The 18,569-nt window shown below is 39.0% G+C and overlaps 2 protein-coding genes across 3 annotated transcripts in view; one reads left to right on the top strand and one right to left on the bottom strand.

Annotated features, from left to right (window-relative positions):
- LOC132092443 (BTB/POZ domain-containing protein 7-like) overlaps positions 1-12,856 on the bottom strand; it is a 62,145-nt gene extending 49,289 nt beyond the window's left edge. For both annotated transcript variants that reach the window (XM_059498676.1, XM_059498677.1), the window contains exon 1: positions 12,435-12,856. The gene's annotated coding sequence lies outside the window, so the exon portion shown is untranslated. The remainder of the gene's footprint in view (positions 1-12,434) is intronic.
- Positions 12,857-14,480: 1,624 nt separating this feature from the next.
- LOC132091872 (cytochrome c oxidase subunit 8A, mitochondrial-like) lies at positions 14,481-15,958 on the top strand. The gene is made up of 2 exons (XM_059497960.1): positions 14,481-14,694; positions 15,484-15,958. Exons 1-2 carry the CDS (start codon positions 14,575-14,577, stop codon positions 15,592-15,594), a joined length of 231 nt encoding a protein of 76 aa, XP_059353943.1. The 5' UTR covers positions 14,481-14,574; the 3' UTR covers positions 15,595-15,958.
- Positions 15,959-18,569: the final 2,611 nt, after the last annotated feature.

Genomic DNA, 18,569 nt, shown 5'->3' with positions numbered 1-18,569 from the left:
ATGTATAAGACTTACAGTCCTTATAATGCAGCAAAGTTTTTTGTTTCCCTGAAATATATAAGCCAAATGAGCTGAAACATCATTGTACTAAACATGAGGACATGAGCAATGTTTCATAACATCATCATACTTTTGTTGTTGATAAGATTACTATAATATTATGTGTGCACAGCCAACAAAAGCCCAATAAAACCATATTTTCAATACATACCTAGGGGTAAAGCCCTGCATTTCGATTATACTGCAGCACGATTATACTTCACTTATATCCACTTATTGTAGTAGTAGTAGCTATTATAGGCCTCTAAATTAATGTATTAATCATAGCCTAGTTGGCCAACTAATAATTATAAAATGATGATTCATGCAGCAGCGAGCATTTCTGTGTCTGCACCTGTTGTTGCGGGCCACGCAGCAAAGAAGAGAGCGCTGGCCGAGTTTGAAAACATTGTGGAGCAGGACGAGGATGACGACGATGAAGTACAGCAATACATGCACCTCAATCACAACATGGAATGTGATGGACGAGATGTGCTGCTATGGTGGAAACAGCACGAGACCCTGCTACCGCAACTGTCAAGACTGGCTCGCTCTGTGTTTAGTGTCCCGCCAGCAGCAGCAGCGACATGTCTTCAGCGCATGCAGCGGGAAGAGTGATAGAAGAGAGGAGGACTGGGTTAAAACCTTCCACTCTGGATGCTATTCTTTTTCTCCACGATGCTCTGTAAGAGACTGTTCTAACTTTTCATTTGACTGGACTTTATTTTCGTTTAACTGATGGAAACTAATGGAAAAAAGAATGGACATGTTCTGTGGTGCATTTTTGAGGTAAGATAACCTGCAAGTTTGTTTTTAAATAATTTAATTTGTTTAGATTGTGGCTATTTTTCATTTCGTTTGCGAGCGCTGTTGCGAGCCTGCCTCAGTATTTCAATTTTTTTTTAAATTTTACTTTCTGTGGTTTAATAAATAAACATACGTTAAACTAACTGTCTGTGTGATATGCTTGAAGCGTTTTATATCTATGGATTTTATTGTAGCCAAGTAAAGTATTAGCATTAATTTGAGAGGCTTAACTGATTAAATATGTTTTATGCTACTCGCTGTCTGCTCGGCTGATTAACGTAAATCTTCATTTTAAAAAAATGCTCCAAACATTTTTCTAAATTAACTTGATAAAGAAATGAAAAGAAACATAACCCAAAACTGACCCCTTTTTTGATTTGTTGCAAATAGGGCAGGCTTCTGCTGTGTAATAAAATTAAAAAATAATAACACGGGCTCGTGTCGGACTCGGGCTGATAATTCTGATGAGCTGTCGGACACGGGTCGGGCTAGGGCCTGAGCGTCTCGGGCTCGGGCCTAGATTTGAGGCCCGTGCAGTAGAGGTGTGAACCTACACTGGTCTCACGGTTCGGTTCGATTACGATTATCAAGTCATCGATTCAGTTCGATTCGATTATCTCGATGCATCACGATGCATTGATGATGCACTGCATCCTTATTTTTCAATTTTGCTTCATGTATACAATTTTGTCAATAAATACAAGCAGTCAGATATATGAACTGAACCTTTAATTTTACCTGAAACACGCTTCTTGAATGTATCAAACATCAAATAAAACTCAAGTCTGGGCACAGAAGACAACAGCAGCATAAGATTAGAACACACAAATGTAAGTACTAAAAGTGCATAATGCAGGGAGTGCACTTAAATACTTATATAGTGCAGTGTACTTTCTTGTAAAACATTTAAATATTGACATTGAAATTAAATTACAAACCAAAATAAACAAGAGGCCAAACCTACTTGAATATAATCAATATACAAAAAATTAAATCTGCACTTCAGCAGTGTTTTTTAATACACAAAATATGATATTCGTCGGATTCTGCCCAAAAGCCTGGAGAGCGCGCCCACTTTAAGAGCGCGCTGAGATGCCAGATTCAGCGTATGCGCGAAGCATGTTACGTGAGGGAATTTTCCGAATTGAGCTGCAGCGATCATGTTCGACGCATTATCTGTTACAAGAACTACATCCTTATGTGATAGCTGCCATTCATCCACGACATGAGACAGTAGCTCTGCCAGATGAGCACCCGTGTGAGACTCACAAACGGCTCACGTTTGCAGCACATGAGACAAAATCTTCCAGTCATCGCTAATGTAATGTGCCGTTTTCCACTACAGAAAAGGGCCGTATATCCTTTGCAATAAAAGATGCCACTGCTCTGGTAATTCTCTGCCCTCGCACTGAGTTTGGCGGCAACGTTGATATAAGTTGATACATTTTTGGCTGAGCTGGATCCACAATTGCACTGACAGGCGTTTGCAGCTCGGGGTGAAAACGACTGACGTGGTTTCTCATGTTGGTGGTATTACCCCCTGCATATTTTGTTTTTGCGTGACATGATTTGCACACAGCGTGTGTCTTGTCAAGGTCGGGCTTACCGTGTTGTTGATAAAAGCCGAAATGTGCCCAAATGTCGGCTTTTAAAGTGGTTGGAGCATTTTTTATTGCACGCTCAGGCGTTTCGTCTCCCTCTGCCATTGTATGCCGCGACTAAGCACGCGGTGATGACGTCAGAAATGAGTCAGTACATTATAACCGGTTATGGGCTATTACTGAACCGAAACCGAATCGTCCTCGTCTGCATCGCGATGCACCGTAGAAACGATTAATTTTGACACCCCTACCGTGCAGGGCTCTACCTACGGGTGGGCGCTATACCTGTATGAAGGTGACTAGCGGTATTATGTTGTTCTTATGTTGTTCTATTAAGTTAAAGATATTAATATTAATTAGGTGTGTCGGAGACGATTATTTGACAGTGATTTTACATTTATTGTTTGTATGAAGGCTAAATACAAAAAAAAAAAGCTGAACATCAATTCATCAACTGAACATCATGTTTTTTTTTTTCCCTGAAATATTATATGGTTTTAAATGAGGTATTATAGACTTGGCAAATTCATTTTTCACAAGTTTGTATTAGGGTTAAGCCGGTATCAAATTTTCCTGTTGCGATTAATTGCTCATGCTTTTATCACGGTAAACGGTATTATCACGGTATTGAAATTTAGCAAAAAAATAATAATACAGTATAACAGGTTAAAAAACTTTTTCTTATAACAAAAATAACTGAACATTTAAATAGGTATCACTTTACAAAGTTAACTAAAGACATCAGTTAACCATTGACATTCACAATGAACAATCTACATTTGCTGCAGAAGTTATTAATCTTTGTTAAAAAATAAAAGTTTTAGTTCATGTAAGCTCATTAAATAATACAGCTGCAACTTTAGATTTTAACAATGTGTTATTAAATCTCGGCATCAGCGCAGAAAGTGAGGAACTAACTGATCTCTGCTTCATACAGTTTGCACATTTTTTTTTGATCTACCTTCAAAACAGCTGGTAAAAGAGTTGCGCGATAACGTGCGTCATCACTACCACACGGCATTAGATCTGGCTTTTGTTCACACAGCGCTCATCCGGGATTGAACCCGGCAATGTTACTAGGTCCCCGACCCGGGTTCAATGCCGGAATCAATCCCGGCACGTGTTTGCTTTCACACAGAAGGCGACCCGGCAATGTTCCGGCAATTTGCCGGGTCCAATGTGCAGTGTGAAAGGGGCTCTACATTCACCTCTGGTAAAACTCCTGTAATTTGTATGGACCAAAAAACAACTTATAATGACTTCTATTTTGGGCTTCTATATACTCTTTGGCCCAAACCTCATTATATGAATAATCATGTCAACATATTCCAAGGTTGTACAGTTGCCAGACCTTGTATGAAATCATTCTCACACGATTGACACACATAAACATCAACCCATTTGTCCCCTCAACTTGGCAACCTACAACTCAGTGATGCTACTGATATCTGCACAGAGAGTACCGCAGGATGGAAACAAGGATCACTGGTAGAAATGGGAGAAGACGACTCAGGTGGTGCTCCAGTAAAAAACAAACAAAATATACATGTATACATTGAGATATAGCTTACAATTCAAAAGGCTATGGTTTAATTGATTAAATGAGCGCTGCAAGTTTCAAGTGCTGAGCTGGTTTGTTTACTGCAGTTACCGGGGGAATGGCTATATTCCTGGTGAAAAGTGCCACCTGCTGGCAGAGAATGAATTCGTATTTTTCAATAAGCCCTTCTGCTCTTTGTTTAGACCAAAACCAACCGAATTTTTACGCAGAAATCATGCAGTTGTAAAATGTGAACTGGTGGATTGACAAGATGATAATAAATTATAAAACTCTAAAGATATAGCCTATACTAAGATATATTTAATATGTTACTAAATGAATATAATTGTTATAATTGTAATAAATTAATAGTTAATCTTCAATAATGAACTTGATATAGCGTAGCTTGTCAGTTAACTATGGCTCTGTGTATAGACGGTTTCAACGGCAACAACATAAACAAACATTACTGCGCATGCGCGCTTTTGTGGACCTAACTTAACTTCCGGCAGACTTCCAAATAGAATCAATAACAACAGCCAAGTCCCTCTAGAGTAGATATTTTTTGATAAACTAAATATGTTTGCGGCGTGGATCAGGCGGACTTAATGAAAATGCTAATTAATTCTTTGCCAGCAGGAGATGCTTTTAAGCGCGAGAAATGGAGGTTTCCCCAGTAACAGCTGTAAATAAAGCAGAGCTGATACGCTCACATGCTGCTTTATCAGGCATGTAACATGCAAGTCTTCCTTCAGAAATACAGCGATATAAAAACACCTGTGCCTCGTTTTGATATCTAAACATATAAATGTAAGGAATTATTTTTATTAAACGTGCAGTACATAACGTTACTTATGTTTCTTCAACGAAGCCTTTGCACTGCAGTTGCACTGAAGAAGGCACTGCAGCCAGACCGATATACACAACACAGATCGGAAGTTAACTTAGGTCCAGGCGCGTGCGCCCGATGAAACCGTCTATTAACTGCCGTTCCATCTGAAAGCAGGTGATGGGGATTTACCGCTTATCATGGAACCGGCTTTACTGACTAGCTGCGCATGATCATATTGTTCAATATATTGTCCAGCCCTACGTCACCATGTAGAAATATATGCGTAATGCCACACAAATGTTCACGCAAAGAAAGAAGCCGTGGTTGGCCTTCCGGAAGTAGATGCATTTAGGAATCTTTAATTACTTACAACAGAACAGCAACGCATTTTATGGACAACCGTTTCGTGAACCTAGGACAGGAGGTCATTCTGACTTTGCTATGACAATCTGGTGCTTCTGCATCAGCTACTGTTAGTATGTTTTGTTATTGGTTAAAAAAAGTTGGTTTTGACTGTTCAAATGTGTAGATTTGCTGGAAAGGGGCGTTACATTTCCAACGAGTGCTTGCAGTGTTAGGCCAATAACAATGCAGTAAGTCAGTTAACCAATCAGAGCAGACTGCATTTGTGAGGAGGGACTTTGTAGAAAACGGCGATTTGGAGAGAGGCGGGGCATAGAAGACCTACAATTATGTACAGTATTTGAAAAATAATGTGTTTTTTGAACAAAGCATGTCAACACATTCTGTTACACCAAATACATAAAATAATGATATTTAAAAAAACATCACATGACCCTTTAAAATACATTTTAATGTTTTAATTAAAAAAAAAAAAGTTATTTTAGCTGTAATTTCACAATATTACAGTTTCTACAGTATATCAAATAAATGCAGCATTAGTGGGCATAAGAGACTTCCCTCTCTCTCTGTCTCTCTCTCGCGCGCGCTCTCTCTCTGTCTCTCTCTCGCGCGCGCTCTCTCTCTCGCGCGCTCTCTCTCTCTCGCGCGCTCTCTCTCTCTCGCGCGCTCTCTCTCTCTCTCTCTCTCTGTCTCTCTCTGTCTCTCTCGCGCGCGCTCTCTGTCTCTCTCTGTCTCTCTCGCGCGCGCTCTCTGTCTCTCTCGCGCGCGCTCTCTGTCTCTCTCGCGCGCGCTCTCTGTCTCTCTCGCGCGCGCTCTCTGTCTCTCTCTGTCTCTCTCTCGGTCTCTCTCGCGCGCGCGCTCTCTGTCTCCCTCGCGCGCGCTCTCTGTCTCCCTCGCGCGCGCTCTCTGTCTCCCTCGCGCGCGCTCTCTGTCTCTCTCTCTGTCTCTCTCGCGCGCTCTCTCTGTCTCTCTCTCTGTCTCTCTCGCGCGCGCTCTCTGTCTCTCTCGGTCTCTCTCTGTCTCTCTCGCGCGCGCTCTCTGTCTCTCTCGGTCTCTCTCTGTCTCTCACGCGCGCTCTCTGTCTCTCTCTCTGTCTCTCTCGCGCGCTCTCTCTGTCTCTCTCGCGCGCGCTCTCTGTCTCTCTCGGTCTCTCTCTGTCTCTCTCTGTCTCTCTCTGTCTCTCTCGCGCGCGCTCTCTGTCTCTCTCGCGCGCGCTCTCTGTCTCTCTCGCGCGCGCTCTCTGTCTCTCTCGCGCGCGCTCTCTGTCTCTCTCGCGCGCGCTCTCTGTCTCTCTCGCGCGCGCTCTCTGTCTCTCTCGCGCGCGCTCTCTGTCTCTCTCGCGCGCGCTCTCTGTCTCTCTCGCGCGCGCTCTCTGTCTCTCTCGCGCGCGCTCTCTGTCTTTCTCGGTCTCTCTCTGTCTCTCTCGCGCGCGCTCTCTGTCTCTCTCTCTGTCTCTCTCGCGCGCGCTCTCGGTCTCTCTCTCTGTCTCTCTCGCGCGCGCTCTCTCTCCCTCTCTGTCTCTCTCGCGCGCTCTCTCTCTCCCTCTCTGTCTCTCTCACGCGCTCTCTCTCTCCCTCTCTGTCTCTCTCACGCGCTCTCTCTCTCTCTGTGTCTCTCTCGCGCTCTCTCTCTCTCTCTGCCCTGTTAAACTTGCATGTGTTTTTCAGTCCTGTCAATGAAAAAACTTTCACTCTATGATGGTTAAGCTGTGCAATTAATCTGCGAATCACATTCGTCAAGGGCTGGGGAGCAGCTGGCCCGTACAGTTAATGAATAACAGATCAACTACGACAGCCTACATCGCACATCCTGCGATGTGACTATCGTGGATTCGTACATCGCGATATCGATGCTTAAACGACACAACGTGCAGCCCTACTGTCTATGCACTATAGCCTACATGCTTTTTGTAATAAGAAGAAAATATAGAAAGCACAAAGCAGTTCAAAACTAAAGCACATACATATATATATATATATATATATATTAGGGCTGTGACGGTGGCTGATTTTTACCACCGCGGTAGTCATGGACCAACAACCGCCGGTGGCGCGGTGTTGATAAAAAAAAATAAAAAATTATAATAATAATAATATTATAATAATAATATTATAAATATATATATATATATATATATAATATATATATATATATATATATATGTATGTATGAGTGTCAAAAGTTGTTCGTTAACGAAGGCGATAATTTTTTTCAGTTTAACGTATTCAAAATATTTAACATATAGGGGCGGAGATGGCCACCCACTCACAACTGCTGCTTCTGTCACTTTTTCTCATGACAAGAAGTGAATTTATTCAGTCGCAGAATGACTGAACAGGAGACGTTTCAGACACGCGCTCCACTCACTTTATTATCAGGTGCAAGTTAAGCAAGCGCGGACGGTCCTGTGCTCAAAGTCGCCGGTGCGCGCTTCCTTTGTGCATATCTTTTCATATCAAACTGCGAAATAAACTATGTGCAAGCAGTGTCGTGGTCAGTTAATTCATGGAATTACCAAAAAAAAGGTGATTAAAGCTGACTTAAACTCTGCATGCATGTAATATTTTTTATATATATTATATACAGGATATATTTATATGTATGCACATGTCTATGAAATCAGCCCAGCACTGTCTCACTCATCTAACACATCATATTTAACTCGTCAGTTCGTGTATATTTGAGCACTTCTGTCAGTAAATGCCGCCTGCAAAACACTAAAATAAATATCAAAGAAATAATGCAGTTAAACAAGAAAGTAGGGCTGCAACTAACGATTATTTTGATAATCGATTAATCTGTCGATTATTTTTACGATTAATCGATTAATCGGTTTATGTACTTATATTTTATTTTTTCCCATTTCCCCCCCAAAGTAAATTATTAATAAAGGGTCTTTATCATTCAGCATAGATTTTTAAGAGATTTTAATAATTTTGCATTGTCATATCCTCATCACAAATATACCTGGAGTTGTTTTATTATGTGTTAGTGATCCCTTGTCAAACTCTTCTGCAATCAAAACACTGACCCATACTCTATCAAATTTCACAAGGAGATTTCAAATAATGTTTTCACCATGGCAGTCCTTAGAGCTCCTAAAGTAGTTTAACATCCCGAACAAAGCTTATTAAGGAATCTTTCAGAACATATTTTCACGAAGAATAAGGATAAAACAGAATAAGATTGCAGTGCGTTGTATTTTATTATTTACTGGGAAACAGCTTTATAGCTTATGCTGTGAAATTGTAAACAATCCTTCGAATAAAGTGCCAATGGCATGAAACCTGAATGGAACTCACAATTTAAAGTAAAATCCATCAGAAGGTTGTCCAGAAAAAAACGGACACACAAAAAACCTGCTGTGTGAAAAAGAGCAGTGAATACTTAGAAAAAAAAAGTGCATTTCAAATATCTTTAAACATTTACCTCTCTCATTCAGTCATAATTAGGCTGCACGACTGAATTATGAACTGGTAAACGACAAACTGATCACAGAACATGTTTGTAAAGCTTTAAATGTTAACTGTTAAAAAGCAATGTTATCGGCTTTTACAACTAAACATTTGCAAACAACATTGTACTGGAGAATCTGCACAAATAAAAGGCTTAGGGGCCGTTCACATATCGCGCCTAAAACGCTAGGTGCACCCATAGACTGTGCGCACCGCTTTCTCCTCCTTTCCAAAGCGCTTGTGCAGAAGCGCCCCTGAGGCGTCTGCCTTTGCTAAGCAACCATGACGTGCTCTCTCCTTGAAGACGCGGAAATTTCAGCAAAGGATATGGATTTGCAGCTCTAAAAATCGCTTGCAGTAGCTCTGCTACTAAATTAATTTCAAAATGGGAATCCATATACAGCTATGATCAGCTGTTCCTTCATCTTGGCTGAGCTTTTAACGTTGTTACGGGAAAGGATGAAGCTGATTATTTAGTTCTTGTCACATGACCCGCGGTGCGCTTGCTGCATTCTGAAAAGTTGAAATGTTTTTAACTCGATGCGGTGTGCACGCGCCTGGAAAAACGGGTGCGTCGCGACCGCGTCGCTTCCATTATGAGCGCACATACTGCGCGCCTACATTGGAAATAACGAACATGAGCGCACAAAAGACGCGATATGTGAACGGTCCCTTAAACAGTTCAGTAGTGCAGAGTTTACAGGTTAATCTTCTTTTTTGAAGGCTCAAAATAAAGTACTCCCACATCCTGCTGAATGCTGCAGAGACGCCGTTCGGGAAGCACGTGACAAAACAAGGCCAGCTATTGGCTATTCGCTACTTCTCCTGTTGTACTGGCTGAGTAAATCCTCCGGCGGCTCATTACTGCCACACTTTGGTCACCGCAGATCTGAAATATGCACGAAATAAGCCGCTTACGGCAAATAAATTATTTACCAACGAATCGATGACTAAATTAGTTGACAACTATTTTAATAATCGATTTTAATCGATTAAATCGATTCGTTGTTTCAGCTCTACAAGAAAGTAGCCTAAATAAGAAAGTTAAATACACCCTGTCTAACGGACGCGAGCGACGAAGCGCGAGAAAATACTCAACATAATCAGTGATGCTATACTGGATGCAGCACAACACGACATGATAAATCCCCCGTCCGGTCTGTGAGGTACTGACACAGAGTTCAAATGTCCTGTATAGACACTAAACCTGTCGCAACGCGGTTGTGTTGCGTCCGGTTTACTTTTCCGCCACCAAGCGAGCTCATTAACTCCTCATCTGCACGCGCTCTCTTTGAAATAGGAATCGTTCATCTTTCATGTATCGCTGTCTCGTTTGTATTTGTCCAGTTTGGAGAAAGCCTCACCGTACCTGACCAGCCAGCGTTTGCGATCACGAGAACTTGTGCAAACACTGATGGGTGACATGAATGCAGATGACTCCAGATCGGCGATGTGGTATTTGCTTTCCCAACAAGATCCATCGCCCAACACTAAATTAATTTGCTGAATGCATAACTGTATTTTCCAATCTAAAGGAAACTCTGTGTTTGAGGTAATTTGTTAATTACCATAGATTTAGAATTTGCAACTATTACAGTTATTACACTTATATACAAAACTTTGTATTATGCTTGCTATAGAGTTTGTGACATCACGTGCACTATCGCCGGTGGCAGTAGACAACCGCGGTAGCAACCGACCACCGCGGTGATGCGGTTGTCACGGCAACCGTCACAGCCCTAATATATATACATACATAAAGAAAATAAATAACCTTTCAAAAACTCTTCGCACAGTTAATTTCTGTACAAAGGAAAGAAACAAAATCAATAATGGACAAATGCACTGTATTCTATCAATACTATAAATGCACTAAATGCAGGTTATGCACTAAGTTCCAGTCATACTGAAAGCTTTGAGGGACAGATCAAAAAGTCAAGCAAGGTGCAAACTCAAACTGAAGCAAAGACCACTGAGACTGTAAACTGAATTTAAGAAACGGATCAGTGAATAAAAGCTGGTTCTTTGCAATTACCAGTTCATCCAGTTCACAAATTAATTTATAATCTCTCTGAGTGGCGAGATTATCAGTGAATAATCATATGACTTGTAATATAGAGCACAAATCATATGGACTACTTTTGTACTATTTAGAATGTATTAGCTGTGGTCACTGATTTACATGGATATTTTTTTCAAAATATTTCATTACAGGTTTTGGAATGACATGAGGGTGAGTAAATGATGACAGAACTCACATTTTCAAGTCAACTATCCCTTTAACACAGAACTGCAGCACCATCAAACATAAATCTCTCTTAACGGTTGGCACCGGCACATATTGCAGCACAATAACAGAGAAAAGGATGGCCTAAATAACAGGAAGATAAAAATAGGGGGAAACCCCAACACCTCAACCTCAGTCACAACATGTCTACAACATACTGTAGGACCCAAACCACACTGCTCTCTTCACTCGAATGTTTCGTGAATAACCCACCTTGATGAACAACAATGGTGCTTATTGAGCTATATTAAGGATGACACTCTCTCAACAGAGCAGCAGCAGATAAAGCAACAAAGAATTGGTTTGGTTTCATTAAAACATTTACCTTTGTTTCTCATAGGTAGCCGCTAGGCTAGGAGTAAATCACACCATCTCTAGTCTTGCTTGGGGGACATCTGATAACCAACACACTCGAAATTCCTGAATATTTCCTACAACACCAAATAATTATCACTGTGACCATCTCCATTATCACAAAGAAATCAGTTTGGGTTGCAAAACAATTCTTCATCAGCACAATCTCACAACACATTTAAGGCTCCTGGAAACACTGTTCTGTGTGGGAAACTGAGAGATACTGTGGAGGTGAATGAACTCAAGGGGGGCAAACAGGATGGGACTTGATGTAAACCAATTTGGTCATCAGTTAAGACTTTGCCTTTAATAAGACCCTGATGACTTCCAGAATTCCTGAAGAAATAAACAGTCAAGACAAAGACAGGGAATACGTTCCTGTCCAGTAATTGTCCTAAACAATGCCCTGTCTAATTGCAGAGGTCCAAAATAAGGTACAGTGCACAAGGAGGAGGACCTGTTAGGAGAAGCAAAATAGCTCTCTCTTGGGGACTATAGTGGTTTTTTACAAGCACAAACATCTCTAACATGCCAAGTATGCTTTTGAAACTTATTAGTATCTATATAAGTTATACTGGGCAACTGGAAGTGTATGTCTTAAATCAAGTCAGTATCATATTTAAAACTGATTATAACAGGCTGGTGGTAACTGAATGCTCAAATTGAACATGCATGCTTATTTCTAAAATCTTCCTCTATTAAATGACGTGTCCGCATACATGAAAGGCATTACATCTGTAATAACTGCACACTACGCATACTCAGCTAGCCTAGCTTTATGTGCATTTAGCATTCAGGTGGCTCTTTACAGCTCCTTTGGGTGTAAAAGTTATCAAAATACGGCATATCTAGTTGATTTAACCTATTTATGCAATAAACTAAAGAACTTAGATGATGTTAATGTTTTTGGTTTAGCATCCAAGCTAACCATAACAACTAAGCTTTGCTTACTAGGTCTACGTGGAAGAGTGAAATATGTTACTATTTGAAGTTTATCCGGTTATAATAACCAACATTATGGATAAATAGTCGCGGGCTGTTGTGGTTTTAATACACAAGTCACAACTGTAAATGTAGCTAATTCAGCAGCTCGCCATGGCAGATTAGCAAGCAAAGCAAAAAAAAAAAAAAAGGAGAAAAATGCCTTCAATCCTACCTGAGTCAAGTTTACTGCTCCTCTCTTCTCTTCTTGCTCATAAAACGAGCCTAAATCCAGGCCAGTGACTCCTGATATTTGTTTAGCCGAGCAAATTCTTTCGCACTTTTCTTTTGTAGAGTGTAATTGAGAAAAAAAACCTCTGCTCGTCCCACACACACATACACACACACACACAGACAGACAGAGACATACAAACACATATGTTAAGCGCTAGCAGGCTGCTAGTACTTTTTCGTTACACCATCCGTCCTACATTACTCGGCTCGTTCAAAAACAAAACAGCTCAAATAGAGTCTGTGCTCTTCGCTTTCAGTTTGCTATCAGCAGGTATTACATGTAGTGCTGTATCCTCCTCTTATTCAGTAAAACAATGAGGGGAGGGCTGTCAGTATTCGGTTAGCAATGTCGCTACGCCATCTATCTGTTTGAGCTCAGATGAGGCATAGAGCAAAAAGGTCCAATCAGTCTCTCTCTCTCTCTCTCTCTCTCTCTCTCTCTCTCTCTCTCTCTCTCTCTCTCTCTCTCTCTCTCTCTCTCTCTCTCTATATATATATATATATACATATAATACAACTATTTGAAAATCTGGACTCCGAGGGTGCAAAAAATCTAAATACTGAGAAAATTGCCTTTATAGTTGTCCAAATGAAGTTCTTATCAATGTATATTACTAATGAAAAATTTGGTTTTTATATATTTATTGTAGGAAATTTACTAAATTTATATATATATATATATATATATAATTTAAAATGTAAATAATTCTATCAAATCTTTTATTAAATCACCTAACAGCTTTAATAATATTATCTGATATTAAAGTTCTATAATATTCTTACATAATTCTTTTTTATAATATAATATAATATAATATAATATAATATAATATAATATAATATAATATAATATAATATAATATAATATAATATAATATAATATAATATAATATAATATAATATAATATAATTGTTTCTTTCTTTAGTCATCAGGCTTTTCCAATAGGAGGGCGACAACGACACATTATTGAACTGTTGTCCAGGTGGCTTCAAATGGATGGCCTGCAATTTCTCGTAAATTTATATGATGTCATTCATAATCTATGCAAATCTGGATGAAGTTGGTTTAAAAAAAAAATAAAAAAATAAAGAAAAAGAAAAGATTAATAAAATGACTGAATTTAATTTCAGTAACTTCATACACATCACTCACTATCACAAACAAAGGCACAAAAAATCTTGCTTTCAGGAATGTTTTGTCCTACTTTTAAATATAGGTTTGAAAAAAATATCCTCAGGTAAAATATCTCATTTCCACTGAAGATATCAAAATAGCACAATAACAGCACACACAAAAAGTTGCTCACACCCAGTACAGAAACCAAACAATGAGTAGGGTGTATCCAATGTGGAAGTTTTGAATGGCAAGGGGTAATCTAACATGAAAAACCAGCCTCTTTAATGTGATCACCAACATGAATGAAGTGCAATACCACAGGCTGTACTGACAGCTGACCGAACACACAGCCAGCTGCACTTTTATCTCCCTTTAATCTGCTCCTCTAATCAGATCTCTTGTAATCTGTACCTCTTTGTACTGGACACAGCCCTGAAAGCACATGAAGCAGAGAGCCAGGTGTTTATTGGCTCATGTGCATTCAAACAGCATCTGCAAATAAGGTGTAAATCACACAAGACATTAATAGCAGAATAAAACACAGTTACGATCTGTGGGACCTATTACATTATAAACCAAAATGAGCTTTGCTTGTCCATCACCTGTAAGGTTAAGAAAAATTCAATAGTTTATAGATTAGCGGTTCAACATGAGTTGATGTAACTTTAAATCTAAATTACATTGAATCAAAGTAATATGATGTTATATTCTGCTGTTTCATTGACATATCATCAAAAGGGGCATTGAAGAAAAGTTAATGTATTGGGTGGGTGGTCAAACTGTCTAGGCCCCTCCCAAAGAGTGGGCTGGTTTTGGGAAGTCTATAATATGACAGGAAACATCTATTTTCTCTTCAGCAGTCCTGAGGCAGGAAACCCAATGAACATCCCCCCTTTCGTTCTCCCTTAGCCTCTCTCTCTCAGACGCATCCATACTTACTGGTGCTGACCCTACAGCTGGTGGGATGCTGAGCTTTCTGAGGGGAGCTGTGCAGCCGGTGACTGTCAGCAGGGCAAGGGATATTGTCCAGAAACGCAACTCCAGCATCTACAGCAAACCACCCAAAAACAAGATCGGACCTGGGGTGAGTGAAATGATTACAAAATCCAAAAAGGTTGCAAGGATTCATGGGATCAGTCAACATTATAACTAAAGTCAATGGAGATAATGGGATTAATTTGGATGACTCCTTGTATTGAAGAACATGATCCAAGATCAAAATTACAAGCAAATCAATAAAAAAAAGGTTCACATAATTAGTATATATATATATATATATATATATATATATATATATATATATATATATATATATATATATATATATATATATATACACTGTATATATTACTGTTTAAATGTAACAGTTAAACTGTTTAAAAGTTTGGGGGCAGTATTGTTTTTAAAGAAATTCATTATTTTATTCAGCAAGGATACATTAAATTTTCTACTAAACTTTCTATTTAAAAAAACACTGTTGTGTTGAAATTTCTATTTATCAAAGCTTCAATAAAATGAGCAGAACAACTGTTTTCAACATGATAATAATGATAACAATGAGAAATGTTTATTTTGTGTATAAGAAAAATTTCTGAAGGATAACGTGACACTGAAGGCTGGAGTAATTGAGCTTTGCCATCACAGAATTAAATAGAAAATATTTATATACATATATATATATATATATATATATATAGAGAGAGAGAGAGAGAGAGAGAGAGAGAGAGAGAGGGAGGGAGAGAGTACTAAGTTAGTTATTTTAAATGTTACAATTATTTCACATATTAATGTTTTTATTTAAATAGCAGTGCAAATTTTGTAAGTATTCAAAGCTGTTTAATTTCATGTGTGCATTTCATGTGTGTTTCTGCAGCAAAGTTTGTTCACCATGTCTGTGTTTGCCGTTGCCCTCATGGCCCCCGCCGGGTGGATTCTGCACCACATCCCAGAATATCGTCAGAGAGCAAAACCACCACCATACTGAAGAACGCACACCTTCGTCATGGTCAACTCACCGGGTGTCGTGTACCACTGACAGACCTGGCTGCCTCTAATGCATTATTCACCCTCATAGAGAACAATTTAGATCTTTAAAACCTAACACCATGAGCAACATCAAAAGCAATAAAATAATAATAAAATAGATAATAAACTAATACTAATTAAATGAACAATACATTAATAAAATTATCCAATAATAAAAGTGTCCAATTGTTTATGGGAGGGAAAAATTGGCCAAATTTGAATCTAATAAGAACTTCAATATCACGGTGTTTAATGCCTTAGGACTGTGGCCCTTATTATATTACTGTATGCTATCTCCTATAATAAAGTTGATTTTTATTCCATCTGTTTTGGCTTATAACTTTGTGCTTCACTGTGCTAATTGTCCTTGCATTGGGGACATTGCTGAGAAGTACACACATAAATGAGAGGAAGCAGACACGGAATAAGGAAGCAGACTGATGCAGCTAATTCATAGGTGGAGGTTATTAGAAGGCCATTGGGCCCTGGGATTGTTCATGACCACAAAGAGTCAGAACCTCAGTTCAACATCTCATCTGAAACACAGTGCTCTTTTACAGTGTCCCATGCAGTGACTATTCTGGGATCACTAGTCTGGGACTCATACAGATCATAGGGTGAGCACCCTCTGCTGGGCTAAATAACACCAGCAGCTACCCTCAGTTTACCCAGGAGTCTCTCCTACAGGTATCGATTCAGCTATGCTTAGCTTCAGGAGAGCTGCAAGGTGATTGCTGCCAGCTAAATGGCAAGCTACCACCCTCAATGAGTATCTCGAAAGGTCTGTACTCTTGAGGAAACTAAACAGAACACTTGCTAACATCCAAAATACAAACATGATGCGGTCAATGTCCCTATCCTCTTTGGAGTGAAGGAAACCCTATTATGTGACAGTCTAAGGTCATAGTGATCAAAATGTTTCATTTTAATAATAATGCTGTTCACATGTACACTTTGTACTTTTTTTTTCCAGCAAATGTGTATCAATAAAATGCCCTGTACCTTCCCTTGGTTATACTGACATTTTTTGGGGGATAGTAGCATAAGGTTGTTTTTTGGGGGAAAGTAGCATACATGGGTTAGGAGCTCTAGACAAAATACACTCAATTAGTCAATTAAATTAGTTGCTAAGTCTGGGGACATTAGGATACATTCATTTTCCAAAGGCTATGGAGAGTGACCCTGGACTCAAGCACTTTAGAATCCCCATTATTTGTTTATTTTTTCCAGAACAGCAGGAATGTTGAGATCCAGCTCATTGTGGAAACATGAATTTATTTCTGTTCTAAGTTTCCTTAAATCTTCATAAAGGAAACAAAATGCATTTGTTGTCTTAAGAAATGTATAACAAAATAACCTAAACATCTGGTCCTTTTGCTGTTATATTATAATTTTTCACCATCATTTTGAGATCATTGCCCTGTGCCATAGAACTGGGAATTAACTATGTCAATATGTTTATTAGCAGCATGAGAGCAGACAGCTGTTATCATAATATGTATATTTTTTCTGCTAATTATCAACTGAATTCACGTGCATCAAAACACTATATTGCTGTTTTAATGTTTAAGTTGAAGAAATAATCAAATGCCATCAGTTAAAATACTCTTATATGTCTATTATAGCATTGTCTGATTCATCTTAGTCGGTTCTGAGTCCTTTCTCTTATGAGCGTGCAGCTCTGGTAAGTCTGATTCAATCTAGTGAATGGGTTCATGATGAAAGGTCCTCTCTCCCACATGTAGCAATGAAAATCTGATTCAGTCTTGTGAATCAGTTCATCCTGGCCCATTCACTCAAAGTGCTTTGAAAAGTCTGGTTCATTTGATGATTCATTTAAATGAATCGATTGACGAAATGATTCACCAATTCGAGCCCCAGTTGTTGTTTTTTTGGTAGGATTTACAGTACAAACCAAAAGTTTGGACACACCTTCTCATTCAAAGAGTTTTCTTTATTTTCATGACTATGAAAATTGTAGAGTCACACTGAAGGCATCAAGGGCTATTTGACCAAGAAGGAGAGTGATGGGGTGCTGCGCCAGATGACCTGGCCTCCACAGTCACCGGACCTGAACCCAATCGAGATGGTTTAGGGGTGAGCTGGACCGCAGACAGAAGGCAAAAGGGCCAACAAGTGCTAAGCATCTCTCGGAGAACTCCTTCAAGACTGTTGGAAGACCATTTCAGGTGACTACCTCTTGAAGCTCATCAAGAGAATGCCAAGAGTGTGCAAAGCAGTAATCAAAGCAAAAGGTGGCTACTGTGAAGAACCTAGAATATGACATATTTTCAGTTGCTTCACACTTTTTTGTTATGTATATAATTCCATATAAAATTCCACATGTGTTAATTCATATTTTTAATGCCTTCAGTGTGAATCTACAATTTTCATAGTCATGAAAATAAAGAAAACTCTTTGAATGAGAAGGTGTGTCAAAACTTTTGGTCTGTACTGTACATGTTCAAGTTTAAATCTGTAATACTAAGTTGTTAAATCAGCAAAAATATGCATTAACCTAAAGGCCTAAATTCTATCAATTTATTGCTTAGTAGTAATAATGAAAATATTACCCCCTTAATTTTATCTAATTTGCAATTTTTTGTCAGTATCTTGTAATGCAGCTTTTTCAAAGCAGCTGCTTGACAGTTTAACTACTTAAATTATGATTCTTGTAGCTTTCTGCATAAATTTTAGTGATTCCCCTGGGTCAAATTCAATAGTGCGTCACTCGTCCCAGTCTCCAGTTATGAGATTTTTAATATTATTCTTTATTTATTTTTATTTTTCTATTTACTATAGTGAAACTCAAAACGACCCGGCTTTCTGCATGAATTTTAGTGATTCCCCTAGGTCAAATTCAAAAGTGCGTCACTCAACCCAGTCTCCAGTTATAAGAGATTTTTTATTTTATTTATTTTTATTTTTTATCCA

This window comes from Carassius carassius, chromosome 18 (genome assembly GCF_963082965.1).
Source record: "Carassius carassius chromosome 18, fCarCar2.1, whole genome shotgun sequence".
Taxonomy (NCBI): Eukaryota; Metazoa; Chordata; class Actinopteri; order Cypriniformes; family Cyprinidae; genus Carassius; species Carassius carassius.
This window is presented reverse-complemented; position numbering and strand designations above follow the sequence as displayed.